At 47.5% G+C, this 14,788-nt stretch overlaps 1 protein-coding gene across 1 annotated transcript; it reads left to right on the top strand.

Annotated features, from left to right (window-relative positions):
- The first annotated feature begins 1,476 nt into the window (after nucleotides 1-1,476).
- Nucleotides 1,477-13,026, top strand: LOC144602862 (uncharacterized). The gene is made up of 5 exons (XM_078415982.1): nucleotides 1,477-2,559; nucleotides 10,759-11,043; nucleotides 11,135-11,230; nucleotides 11,682-11,915; nucleotides 12,901-13,026. The coding sequence occupies exons 1-5, from the start codon at nucleotides 1,477-1,479 to the stop codon at nucleotides 13,024-13,026; spliced, it is 1,824 nt and encodes a 607-aa protein (XP_078272108.1).
- Nucleotides 13,027-14,788: the final 1,762 nt, after the last annotated feature.

Here is a 14,788-nt window from a genome sequence, read left to right as displayed (position 1 = left end):
AATGGCCTACACCTACACCTATTTTCTGTGTTTCTACGTTTTTATGTTTCTCTGGTGACATTTGGAGAGTGACATTTAACAAATTGTGAATATGAAGATGAGGTAAAAGGGAATACAGGAGATATTGCAAAAGACTCTCGGAAGAATGGGAACAGAAGTTCTAGAGGGGAAAAGAAATTAAGGGCAGGGCCAATTGTGAACGATGTGAGAGGGGAGGTAAATACAGAAGTTAAAGTGTTGTACTTAAATGCGCGTAGTATAAAAAATAAAGTGGATGAGCTTGAGGCTCAGTTAGTCATGGGCAAGTATGATGTTGTAGGGATCACTGAGACATGGCTACAAGAGGACCAGGGCTGGGAACTGAATATTCAGGGGTACACAACGTATAGAAAAGACAGACAGGTGGGCAGAGGGGGTGGGGTTGCTCTGATGGTAAGGAATGATATTCATTCCCCTGCAAGGGGTGACATAGAATCAGGAGATGTTGAATCAGTATGGATAGAAATGAGAAATTGTAAGGGTAAAAAGACCCTAATGGGAGTTATCTATAGGCCCCCAAACAGTAGCCTCGACATAGGGTGCAAGTTGAATCAGGAGATAAAATTGGCGTGTCAAAAATGTAATGCTACGGTGGTTATGGGAGATTTCAACATGCAGGTAGACTGGGAAAATCAGGTTGGAAATGGACCCCAGGAAAGAGAGTTTGTAGAGTGCCTTCGAGATGGATTCTTAGAACAGCTTGTACTGGAGCCTACCAGGGAGAAGGCAATTCTGGATTTAGTGTTGTGTAATGATCCTGATCTGATAAGGGGACTAGAGGTAAAAGAGCCATTAGGAGGCAGTGATCACAACATGATAAGTTTTACTCTGCAAATGGAAAGGCAGAAGGGAAAATCGGAAGTGTCGGTATTACAGTATAGCAAAGGGGATTACAGAGGCATGAGGCGGGAGCTGGCCAAAATTGACTGGAAGGAGGCCCTAGCAGGGAAGACGGTAGAACAGCAATGGCAGGTATTCCTGGGAATAATGCAGAGGTTGCAGGATCAATTTATTCCAAAGAGGTGGAAAGACTCTAAGGGGAGTAAGAGACACCTGTGGCTGACAAGGGAAGTCAGGGACAGCATAAAAATTAAGGAGAGGAAGTATAACATAGCAAAGAAGAGTGGGAAGACAGAGGATTGGGACTCTTTTAAAGAGCAACAAAAGTTAACTAAAAAGGCAATACGGGGAGAAAAGATGAGGTACGAGGGTAAACTAGCCAATAATATAAAGGAGGATAGCAAAAGTTTTTTTAGGTACGTGAAGAGGAAAAAAACAGTCAAGGCAAATGTGGGTCCCTTGAAGACAGAAGCAGGGGAATTTATTATGGGGAACAAAGAAGTGGCAGACGAGTTAAACCGTTACTTTGGATCTGTCTTCACTGAGGAAGATACACACAATCTCCCAAATGTTCTAGGGGCCGGAGAACCTAGGGTGATGGAGGAACTGAAGGAAATCCACATGAGGCAGGAAATGGTTTTGGGTAGACTGATGGGACTGAAGGCTGATAAATCCCCAGGGCCTGATGGTCTGCATCCCAGAGTACTTAAGGAGGTGGCTCTAGAAATAGTGGAAGCATTGGAGATCATTTTTCAATGTTCTATAGATTCAGGATCAGTTCCTGTGGATTGGAGGATAGCAAATGTTATCCCACTTTTTAAGAAAGGAGGGAGAGAGAAAACGGGTAATTATAGACCAGTTAGTCTGACATCAGTGGTGGGGAAGATGCTGGAGTCAATTATAAAAGACGAAATTGCTGAGCATTTGGATAGCAGTAACGGGATCATTCCGAGTCAGCATGGATTTACGAAGGGGAAATCATGCTTGACAAATCTACTGGAATTTTTTGAGGATGTAACTAGGAAAATTGACAAGGGAGAATCAGTGGATGTGGTGTACCTCGACTTTCAGAAAGCCTTCGACAAGGTCCCACATAGGAGATTAGTGGGCAAAATTAGGGCACATGGTATTGGGGGTAGGGTACTGACATGGATAGAAAATTGGTTGACAGACAGAAAGCAAAGAGTGGGGATAAATGGGTCCCTTTCGGAATGGCAGGCAGTGACCAGTGGGGTACCGCAAGGTTCGGTGCTGGGACCCCAGCTATTTACGATATACATTAATGACTTAGACGAAGGGATTAAAAGTACCATTAGCAAATTTGCAGATGATACTAAGTTGGGGGGTAGTGTGAATTGTGAGGAAGATGCAATAAGGCTGCAGGGTGACTTGGACAGGTTGTGTGAGTGGGCGGATACATGGCAGATGCAGTTTAATGTAGATAAGTGTGAGGTTATTCACTTTGGAAGTAAGAATAGAAAGGCAGATTATTATCTGAATGGTGTCAAGTTAGGAGGAGGGGGAGTTCAACGAGATCTGGGTGTCCTAGTGCATCAGTCAATGAAAGGAAGCATGCAGGTACAGCAGGCAGTGAAGAAAGCCAATGGAATGTTGGCCTTCATAACAAGAGGAGTTGAGTATAGGAGCAAAGAGGTCCTTCTACAGTTGTACCGGGCCCTGGTGAGACCGCACCTGGAGTACTGTGTGCAGTTTTGGTCTCCAAATTTGAGGAAGGATATTCTTGCTATGGTGGGCGTGCAGTGTAGGTTCACTAGGTTAATTCCCAGAATGTCGGGATTGTCGTATGTTGAAAGGCTGGAGCGATTGGGTTTGTATACACTGGAATTTAGAAGGATGAGGGGGGATCTTATTGAAACATATAAGATAATTAGGGGATTGGACACATTAGAGGCAGATAACATGTTCCCAATGTTGGGGGAGTCCAGAACAAGGGGCCACAGTTTAAGAATAAGGGGTAGGCCATTTAGAACGGAGATGAGGAAGAACTTTTTCAGTCAGAGAGTGGTGAAGGTGTGGAATTCTCTGCCTCAGAAGGCAGTGGAGGCCAGTTCGTTGGATGCTTTCAAGAGAGAGCTGGATAGAGCTCTTAAGGATAGCGGAGTGAGGGGGTATGGGGAGAAGGCAGGAACGGGGTACTGATTGAGAGTGATCAGCCATGATCGCATTGAATGGCGGTGCTGGCTCCAAGGGCTGAATGGCCTACTCCTGCACCTATTGTCTATTGTCTATTGTCTAATCCATTTCTCTGGAATAGAACAAGATATTCATGAACTGGGCCAATAGGCGGATTAAAGACTGATTTATTTAACTGGGAGAAAGATGATGCAAGTTGCCAAGACAGGCCAGGGCAGATTATACACATTAAAAAGTTACGCCCTGTGTTATTTTTAGCAGACGAGAGAGATATTGGAATGCAGACGCACAGTTCGATGAAAATTGCAACAGGGATGGGCAGGGTGGTGACGAAGGCGTTTGGCATAATTGCTTGGGTACATGAGGGTATGAAATATAGGATTAGATACAAATGTGCAGGCCACTAGTAAGATCTACACCTGCAGATTCAGGGACTGTTTCTTCAGAGCTGTTATCAGGGAACTGAATTATCCTACCAGAGAGCAGTGCTGAACTACTATCTACCTATTTTGTGACCCTCGGACTATCATAGATCGGACTTTACTGGCGTTACCTTGCACTAAACGTCCTTCCCATCTCATGTATCTATACAGTGGAAATGGGTTGATTTTCTGCAAACTGCATGCACCCAACAAAAGCTTTTCACTGTAGCCGGGGACACGAGACAATAAACTAAACTGGACTGAATGCATTTACAGTACCTTCCCGCTCAGCTCCATCCAGGGATCCCAGCCGATTTTCCAAATGAGACAGAGGTTCACGGTCACTTCATCTACTGCATCCTGTATTCCTGGTGACATCAGGAGCACAGTCGTGTGAAACGCGTTGAAATGAAACGATCGACAGCTCTGATTCCACTTGCTGTTTATTTCTCTCTTCCCACATTTACATCCCCCCTAGTTTTATTTGCGAGCTCACTGGGGTTTTTACGACGCGGACTTTGGGGATTAAACGGGAGCCGTTCAGCGCCGACCTGTTGTCCACCGGGTGTCTGCCCCACATCCCCTGTGCCCCGCTCCTGACGTCGGTCCCGGGACCCGACTCATTTACACACCCGGGGCGGAACCGGAGCAGATTCTCAGGCAGTTTCCATCCCAAGAAGGCCCGAAGAAATGATAAAGTTTCTCAGTGAATTTATTCCCAGTGAAGGTGTGGAGATGGGACTTGGTGTCCACGTGGTAAAATGAAACTGTCCCGGACTCGTAACTGAGATAAACCCCCACACTTTGTGTGAACAAAGTTAGCCTCGCGTTCCTATGAAATCTTTCCACCCTCATCTTAAACCTATGTCTTCTCATTCTTCAATCCCCCTACTCCTGCCGAGAGATTCTGTGCGTCTACCCGATCCGTCTCCGGAACAGCTCCCTCTGTTATCATGCTTCTGAACAGTCCTTCCATAAGCTGGACATTGTGGCATGAAGAGCCTGTTCTTGTGCAGTATTGATTGATGTCGTGTTTTCTCTGTTGAGGGGAGAGCAATGTTGATTTTCTGAGCAGAGTGGAGCTGACTTTACTTTAGAGATACAGCACGGAAACAGGCCCTTCGGCGTACCGAGTCCACACCGACCATTGATCACCAATTTGCACTTTGGTCTCTGTTATCCCACCAACACACTTGGGGCAATTTACAAACCGGCATGTCTTTGTCATGGGGGAGGGAACCGGAGCACCCGGAGGAACCCCATGCGGTCATATGGAGGACGTGCAAACTGAACAGACAAAACCTGATGTCAGGATCGAACCCGGCTCCCTGGCCCTGTGAAGCAGCGGCTCTATCCGCAGCTCCACAGTACATCGGAAATATTAACCCTTCCCTTTCCAGACACAGTATATTGCCCGACCTGCTCAATGCCAACAACGTTTTCTGTTTCTTTGTTGGCAGTTTATGGTCAGGCTCACATTCCAAACGCCCATTCAACTGGAAAAACTAGAAAAAACGCAATGTTGAAAATCTGAAATAAAGACAAAGCAGGACGGTTAGCATCTGAAGAGAGATAAACCGAGTTAATGACTCAGGTTGAACACCATTCGTCATTAGTATTAGAACTGAAATGTAAGGTCTGTTTCACCTCGCAGATGCTGCCTGGGATGCTGAGTATTTGGGATAATTTCTGCTTTTATTCCACATTTTAAAGCCTCAACGTTTTAAGCCATGCATGTGGTTTGAGCCGCAGGTGTAGTGAAAGGTCACAAAAGTCACTTGTTAAATCAGATTCCCGCTGTTTCTGCAATTGTCAAAGTTAATTCTCAAAGTTACAGCTGGTCTATGGTCGCACCGCGTGGCGTTGCTGCCATCTATCCAGTGGCAAGATGAAGACGTGCAAGAACTCCTGCTCCCGATTAACAGAACACGGTTTGGTGTAGAGATTCAGCATTGAAACAGGCCATTCGGCCAACCAAAGATAGAAGAAAACATCTGGGTCAGACAGCATCTCTGAAAAAAAGGAATAGGAGACGTTTCGGGTCGAGACCCTTCTTCAGACTGAGAGTCAGGGGAAAGGGAAACGAGAGATATCGTCGGTGATATGGGGAGATATAGAACAAATGAATGAAAGATACGTAAACAAGTAACGGTGATGAAGGAAACACGCCATTGTTGGCTCTGGGTTCAGTGAAAACTAGTTGCAGGCAATGAAAATCACCAGGACGATAGTGAAACTAGTACAACGACCAGGGTGGGGAGGGACTGAATCCACGCCGAACATCGATCAACCGTTCACAACAGTTCTATGCTATCCCACTTTCTCTTCCACTCTCTGCACACAGGGGCTGCTTCACAGAGAGCAATTAACCTCTGTCTTTGGGATGTGGGGAGGAAACCGGAGCAACTGGAGGAAACAGACGACATTAGCTTGGCATTGTACTGTTCCACATTCTATGTGGGCCGAAGAGCCTGATCTAAAGCCTGTTCCAGTTCTTAATGGCAATCAACAACACCGAGAGACCCATTGTATCTCCCACTCCCAACATTCAGCTTTATTCTTCCCCCTTCAAGTCTTTTTCGATTCCACTCCTCCCTCCTATTTACACCTCCCGAGTCAGACCTTTACCGCCCTCTTCCGAACGACATCAACACCAATTCATTCACTCTGATATAGACAACCTGCAGCTCTTGGAATTCCTTCTTCAGAACAAAGAAGGGTCCCGACCCCGAAGAGTGGTCTGTCCATTTCCCTCCACAGATGCTGCCTGGCTCGCTGAGATCCTCCAGCACTTTGGGGGTTTTTTCTCAAACTATTTCAACAGATTTCTTGTATCTACCATCTCCAATATTCACTTTGCCTTCTCTCACTTCTGTGAATTTCCGATTTCATTCCGCCCTCCTATCTCCACCTGCCCCCTCCCCCACCCCTATCTCCACCTGCCCCCACCCCCAAACTCGCCTTTACGCCTCCATTGCCTTCTGAGGTAGAGAATTCCACAGATTCACAACTCTCTGACTGAAAAAGTTTTTCCTCATCTCAGTTCTAAATGGCCTACCCCTTATTCTTAATCTGTGGCCCCTTGTTCTGGACTCCCTAAAAACTTTGGAAACATGTTTCCTGCCTCTAACGTGTCCAACCCCTTAATAATCCCTGGACAACCTGCAGCTCTTGGAATTCCTTCTTCAGAACAAAGAAGGGTCCCGACCCCGAAGAGCGGTTTGTCCATTTCCCTCCACAGATGCTGCCTGGCCCGCTGCGTTCCTCCAGCACTTTTTTTCTCAAACTATTTCAACAGATTTCTTGTATCTACCATCTCCAATATTCACTTTACCTTCTCTCATATCAGGGAATATCCGATTTCATTCCGCCCTCCTATCTCCACCTGCCCCCCCCCCCCCCCCCCCCCCCTCGAAACTCGCCGCTGTTGAAATCCGCGCCATCACCGCTTGTGCCGCGTTGTGACTCGGGGTGAGTTTCGGACCCGCGGGGAGCCCAGAGCTCAGGACCCGCCGCCCGCGGCCGCTGCTGAACCCGCGGGAAGAGAGATTGTTTCAATCTTTATATTTTCACAAAAGTATTTCTGTTCAGTTGCCTGAAGCGGTTAACGCGTTGAAATGAACGGATCGACAGCTCTGATTCCACTTGCTGTTTATTTCACGCTTCCTACATTTATTTACATTCTCCCTGGTTTTATTTCCGCGCTCACTGGGGTTATACGACGTGGAATTTGGGGATTAAATGGGGTACTTTCCAAATAGTCCCCGCTTTCCTCTGCTTGGGTTCCCACCGAACCCCTGCCATTTCCCGGCGGCTCTGTCTCCATTTCTGGACAAGGGCGAGCGACCAATTCCCAATCCAAGTCCACGGACACCTTCAGCTACTTTATCCGCTCACAACCTCAGTTTCAGCATCGGAGATGGAGTGTTTCTTCCAAGCTCGAGTTCGCGCAACTAAGCACCTTCTTGCATTCACACAATATCCACACATCTCACATAGGAGACCCCAAAGTGCTTTACTGACAAAATAACTTTCAAATGCAGCCACTATTTTACAATGTGCGAAATGTTGTGATCGCAAATTGCACGCAGGAATGTCCAAAAACGGAGTTTAAAAGCAAACTTACAGTCCAAACGCTTTGGGGTTTATTTCCATCTGACAGTATTAGAAGCACCAAGACACTTAATTCAGATTAAATCAAAATTTCCATGCGATTCTTGTGCATGTTACACGTTGTGCAAATTGTCCAAATTCAATGAAGTGACATTGGATATATCTGTTGAAGTAATCTGATAATCGAATGGAGTTAATGATACTGCAAGTGCATGTCATTGGAAAGGTCCAATACCTTGATATTTTTACAGGCCTGATCATCTGACCCTGTTGCCCACCTCCTTCGCCCTAATCCTCGCGGTCGGACTTTGATTGCCGCCCTCTGTCTGAAATAAAAAGTACGGAGACTTGGTGTAGAAACAACAAACCGCAGATGCTGGTTTATACCAAACATGGACACAAATGCTGGAGAAACTCAGCGGGTCAGGCAGCATCTCTGGAGACAAGTGATGGGTGACGTTTCGGGTCGGGTCTCTTATTTGGGCCAGTGGTAGGTGGGGTCGGGGTGAAGAGCTGGAGGCGACAAAAGTGCAGGGCCCATTAGAGCTGGCCGCAAGAACAGTTTTGTTTCATTTAATGTCACGTGTACCGAGGTAAAGTGAGAAGCTTTTTGTTGCGTGCCAGCCGGTTAGCGGAAATACTATACATGATTACAATCGAGACATTTACAGTGTGTAGGAGAGGAAGAGAGGGAGAGGAGAGGGGGGTGGGGTGTTTGAGGGACAGGAGGAAGGAGAAGAGGGGAGGGAGAGGATGAGAGGTGGAGAGGGATTGGAGGGGTGAAGGGGAGGCGGAGCAAGAGGAGGAGGGGTGATTCGGAGGTGTCCTCTTTCTTCAGGAAACGGGGCTTCAACTCCAGTCCACGTTGTTGTCCAGCCTCACTTACCCCCACTGGCAGCTTGTTCCAGACACCCACGACCTACTGTGTGAAAATGTTGTTCCTCAGGTTCCGATTAAATCTTGCACCTCTCACCACAAACCTGTGAGGATGTAACTAGTAGAGTGGATAAGGGAGAACCAGTCGATGTGTTATATCTGGACTTTCAGAAGGCCTTCGACAAGGTCCCACATAGGAGATTGGTGTACAAACTTAAAGCACACGGTATTGAGGGTTCAGTGTTGAGGTGGATAGAAAATTGGTTGGCGGACAGGAAGCAAAGAGTAGGAATAAACGGGTCATTTTCGGAATGGCAGGCAGTGACAAGTGGGGTACCGCAAGGCTCAGTGCTGGGACCCCAGCTATTTACAGTGTATATTAATGATTTGGACGAGGGAATTGAATGCAACATCTCTAAGTTTGCGGATGACGCGAAGCTGGGTGGCAGTGTTAGCTGCGAGGAGGATGCTAGGAGGCTGCAGAGTGACTTGGATAGATTAGGCGAGTGGGCAAATGCATGGCAGATGCAATATAATGTGGATAAATGTGAGGTTATCCACTTTGGCGGCAAGAACAGGAAAGCAGAGTATTACCTGAATGGTGACCGATTGGGAGAAGGGGAGATGCAACGTGACCTGGGTGTCATGGTGCACCAGTCATTGAAAGCAAGCATGCAGGTGCAGCAGGCAGTGAAGAAAGCGAATGGTATGTTGGCATTGATAGCAAGAGTTTAGGAGCAGGGAGGTTCTGCTGCAGTTGTACAGGGCCTTGGTGAGACCGCACTTGGAGTATTGTGTGCAGTTTTGGTCTCCTAACCTGAGGAAAGACGTTCTTGCCTTAGAGGGAGTACAGAGAAGGTTCACCAGATTGATCCCTGGGATGGCGGGACTTACATATGAGGAAAGACTAGATAGACTGGGCTTGTACTCGCTGGAATTTAGAAGACTGAGGGGGGATCTTATAGAAACATATAAAATTCTTAAGGGGTTGGAGAGGCTAGATGCGGGAAGATTGTTCCCGATGTTGGGGGAGTCCAGAACCAGGGGTCACAGCTTAAGGATAAGGGGGAAGTCTTTTAGGACCGAGATGAGAAAACATTTCTTCACACAGAGAGTGGTGAGTCTGTGGAATTCTCTGCCACAGAAGGTAGTTGAGGCCAGTTCATTGGCTATATTTAAGAGGGAGTTAGATGGGGCCCTTTTTGCTAAAGGGATCAGGGGGTATGGAGAGAAGGCAGGTACAGGCTACTGAGCTGAATGATCAGCCATGATCATATTGAATGGCGGTGCAGGCTCGAAGGGCCGAATGGCCTACTCCTGCACCTATTTTCTATGTTTCTATGTTTCTGTGTCCTCTAGTTCTCGATCCCCCACTGCTCCGGGTAACAGACTGTGCATTCACCCTGTCTATTCACCTCTTGATCTTATGCACTTCAGCCTCCTGCGCTCCAATTAATAAATCCTTCCCAGCCCAACCTCTCCCTTTCGCACTGCCTTACACTGTCCCAAGCGCTACTCTCCGCTTCCGTCTATGTTCAGGACAGTTTAATGTGTAATTGACCCCTCCCTGTGGTAGAGAGCGGGGGAACCCTCCATAGTTTCCGCGGGTGGATTTGTCTCCTTCCTTTAAAATGGTCGTAACGATGGTGACCCTCGGGTGCTCTGGCCGGCGCTCCTCTTCCCAGAGGAAGGCAGACATTGATGGTGAAACTCACCAGCGCCTTCAGTGCACCTGCACAACCTTTGGCCGTCTGAGGAGAAGACTGTTTGAAGATCAGGACACAATTCGCAAGTCCTCAATCATTTTGTCACACACCTTCTGTCTTTTCATCTCTGGCCTTTGTCCAACCGTCTGACTATCAACTCCCTCTCACCCCTCAACTGTGTCAACCTATTTCCAGCCAGGCTTTGTCTTGCCCCCTTCCTCCCATCGTTATTCCATCTCCCACCCCCTACAATCAGTCTGAAGGGTCCCGACCCGAAACATCAGTTGTCCATGTTCTCCAAGTGTGCTGCTTGACCTACTGACTTACTCCAGGACTTTGTACTTTTAATTGTAACCCTGCATCTGCAGTTCCTTGTTTCTGCATCTTCACACTGAACACTTGCAGCGGAATTACATTAATTCCTCTAGACGGCAGCGTGCGCAGTGGACATGCGTTTTGAACCAGGAAATGGCAGAGTTAAAATGGCTTCGAAAGACAGGTTCGAGAGTTGGACCGAGGAGGCAGTTTGTCCCATCTGCCTGGATTTCTTCACCGATCCGGTGTCACTGGAGTGTGGGCACAACTTCTGCCGCTCCTGTATCACACAGAGTTGGGACAGGGAGGGGAGAAACTGCTGCCCGGAATGTAGAGAGGTGTTTACAGACCGCATCCTCAGGGTGAATTGGGCCTTGGCGAGACTGGCTGAGAAAGCTGGAACACTGAGCCTGAATAGGACAGAGAAGGAAAGTAAACTTCACTGCGAGGAACATCAGGAAGAACTGAAGCTGTTTTGTGAAACTGACAAGAAGCTGATGTGCCTGGTTTGTGCAGCTGGGCGGGAACACAGAGATCACCGCTTCATGCTGATAGATGAAGCTGTTGAAAACCACAAGGTAAAAGCAAACCGATTTTGATCGCATCATTGTTTAATTCCGTTTTTATTGTCTAACGCTTTTATTCTCTGATTTTCAAACACAATCGCAGGGTCAGGTTAAAGCTTCCATCCAGTCTCTCACAAAAAAGAAATCAGAGATCCAGCAATTGGAGCAGCAACAGAAAGAGAAGATTTCTGGAGTTCTGGTGAGGCTTTTAAGTTTCGATTTCCTGATCTTGTGCAGATTTGATCCCTGTGACGCGTGTAATAACAGGGCAGCGCAGTGACACAAGTAGTGCTGCTGTCTCCTAGTTCTGGTAACTGGGTTCGATCCTGACCTCGGGTGCTGCCCGAGGTACACACTGGTTCAATGGTCAATGGGCGACTGTAAATTATCCCTGGTAAAGTGGGTGGTGGGCTGATAAATGGGAATGAATGGGCACGTGAAAAGGAATACGCGGCAGGGAAGTGTATTGGGGGTAGAGAATTGATGGGTTACAAGATTACCCTCACAACATTTCAGAAGCATTTAGACAAATAATTGAATTGCCAATTGCCAAAGCAAATAAAAAATGCACAGGACAAATGTTACGGTCAAGGTGGTGAGGAAACACCATCAGTGACATGAAATATTGATCTTCCCCTTTCATTTCAAAGGAACAATCACACAACCTTCAGTCCAAGATCACATCCCAGTTTGTTGAACTGCACCAGATTCTCACTGGGAAAGAGCAGCATGTACTGGCAGATATCCGGGAGGAAGAGAAGAAGATTCTAAATACAATGGAGAAAAAACTTGAAGAGATTGGAGAGAATTTAAATTCCATTGAGGAGGATCTCTTTAAGTTGCAGCAGCAGATGGATCAAAAGGACAGTGTGGTGTTTCTGAAGGTGAGGGGTGACACTCCAGTTTGGCAAAGTGAAAGTGCACAGGCACAAAATGGTGGGGGATATTACTGAAATAAATGCTGCATTTGCCAGTAATTGAGAACTGGGTAAATGCTCCGTCTGTTCCAGAGCTGTGCTGCTGTTGTTACCAAACTAAATGGCCTCCCGCATAATCTGCGGGATCTCTGCACTGCCTGCGGTCTCCTTGGGATGAGTTACTGTGATCCTGTCACTGAGTTAGCGAATGTTTGAAATTTCCCCGAAAAGATGGAAAATCTCCAGGAAATCAAAAGACCATGTGGAAAGTTTGTCCTATGTTTCTCTTTAGTGGGAAAGAATTACGCGGCGTTAAACCGATCTGTTGAAGGCTTGCTCTCAGATACACTTCATCAAGCCCTGCGATTTACCCACCTTAACATGCCTTGAGGTCACCAGCACTTAAGGGGACCTATCCTATCCTATCCTAATTATCCCTTTGCTCTTAAAGGGACCTATTCTCCCCCTAATTATTATTTTGCTATTAATACACTTGTAGAATCCCTCGGGCAATATCCAATATTTGTCTCTGTGATGATGACAATAAATGATGGGCAATGGAACATTTCTGGGGCTTGTTGTGATTTGTGTGAAACTCCTGCTGTTGGGATGTGGATGTCCCGTCTCAGTCTGCTCAGATTTGTGTTTTATTTCTTGCAGGAGGAAGCTGGGAGGAAGAGGAGGTAGGACATGCTCTTGACTGAAATACTGCATGTTTGTGTGTAACAGCTCAAAGAAATTGTTGAGGCTCAGTTTATAACCAGCTGCTAAATATTTGCAGGGTTAGTGATGAAGATAGAACACTCACAGTGACAGATGGTGCCTTGTCGATTGAAAAATTCCATCAGCACTTTTTGATGAACACGCTGTGGAGAGAAACATCTGCCATTAAGCGAGGTAAAACCTGTCCAGTTTCCTCTCTTCTTGTTTATAACGCCTTTTTGTAACACAGATGCAAACATTGCCGAGAGAGATTGTATTCGCCTCTAACACTTCCTATGGCAGCTATCTCTCTGCCACCCAATGCCTGAAAACGTTGCCGTTCAAGAACATTTTAGACTTTCCCTTCACAACTTAAACCGATGCCCTCGAAGTTTAGAAAACTGCATCTCCCACTCACTCCTCAGTCCATTGGCCCAGTTCATTATGACCAGTTTAATCTTTGACAACCTTCTTCACTCTCCACGATGTCTCATGAAATTTAGTCTCATCCACAAACCTGCTAGCCATGCCATCCACATACACGTCATTTATCTAATCATTTGTATGAATAGGGACCAACAGTGGACTCAGCATTGAGCATTGTGGTGCACCACTTGCGACAGGCCTCCAGTCTGAAAAACAACTCTCTACCTCTGCCCTCTGTCTCCCACCTTCAGGCCACATGTTTACCCATTGGCTAACTACCCTGGATTCCATATGTTCCAGCCTTCCTGGTCAGCCTACCATAGAGGTTGCTGCTATTAAATTGCTAATCATACCTCCGACATTCACATCCAAGCCTTAGAAATATAACATAAACAGCAGTGAACATCTGAAATGTTCTGCCCGAGGAGGTAGTGATAGGTCAGATTATTGGAATAAGCAAAGTGAACACAGATGGATATTTGAAGGATCATGGAATTGGCGGTTATGGAGAACAGGAATTGGTGCCATCTTAGATCAGTCAGGATCACATTGAATGGCTGAGTCGGCCTGAGGAGTGGAGCCTACTCCTCCAGCTATTTTCTTGTGATCATTAGTTTTTTTCATATCTACAGCATGATAAACCTTACACGGCGTTGAATGCGGCAAAGATTGACAATCCTTGTCTCTGGGACAATGATTTTGCTGTGCGAGGCGAGATTGGGTAGTCTAGGGCTGAGTACTCGAGCGTTTGGGTGTATTAGAGGACATCACAGTCTGAAGCCGAGCGGCTTCTCCCCCGATCCTGGGGCCGCGCTGCCCGAGTCTCCCCCCGACCCCCGGGGACTCTCTGATTCTCTGCTTCTCCCCCCAGTCTCCGTCACCCTGGATGTGGAAACAGCGGGTCCGTGGCTCGAGGTGTCTGAGGATCGGAAGAGGGTGAGATGGACCCGGACCTGGAGGGATCTCCCTGACACCGGGAAGAGGTTTACAGGCAGTGCGTGTGTGCTGGGATCGGAGGGATTCACATCGGGGAGACATTACTGGGAGGTGGAGGTGGCGGGGAGTCGGTGGTGGAGTTTGGGATTCGCCGCAGAGTCTGTGGAGAGGAAGAGACCGGTCACACTGAGCCCGGAGACTGGAGTCTGGAGGATCAGGCGGGGGGGTGACGGGTTTGATGCACCCACCACCCCTCCATCCCATCTCCCCGCCCGTCCCATCCCCGGGAGGGTGGGAGTTTATCTCAGTTACGAGTCCGGGACAGTTTCATTTTACGACGTGGACACCAAGTCCCATCTCCACACCTTCACTGGGAATAAGTTCACGGAGAAACTTTATCCTTTCTTCTGGCCTTCTTGGGATAGAAACTGGCTGAGAATCTGCTCTGGTTCCGCTCCGGGTGTGTAAAAGGGTCGGGTCCCGGGACCGGCGTCAGGAGCGGGGCTCAGGGGCTGTGGGGCAGAAACCCGGTGGACAACAGGTCGACGCTGAACGGCTCCCGTTTAATCCCCAAATTCCGCGTCGTAAAACCCCCAGTGAGCGCGGAAATAAAACCAGGGGGAATGTAAATGTGGGAAGAGAGAAATAAACAGCAAGTGGAATCAGAGCCCGCTGCGGACCTTTCACCATCCGGCGGGGGCTTCAATGTCGGGAGCCCCGACCGCCCCGACGTGGCAACTTCACCAGCCTGACCGCGGGATAAGACGGCAGGGGAA

The sequence above is a fragment of the Rhinoraja longicauda genome, chromosome 19 (genome assembly GCF_053455715.1).
Source record: "Rhinoraja longicauda isolate Sanriku21f chromosome 19, sRhiLon1.1, whole genome shotgun sequence".
Lineage (NCBI taxonomy): Eukaryota > Metazoa > Chordata > Chondrichthyes > Rajiformes > Arhynchobatidae > Rhinoraja > Rhinoraja longicauda.
The sequence above is the reverse complement of the archived record's forward strand: the minus strand, read 5'-3'. Positions and strand labels throughout refer to the sequence as shown.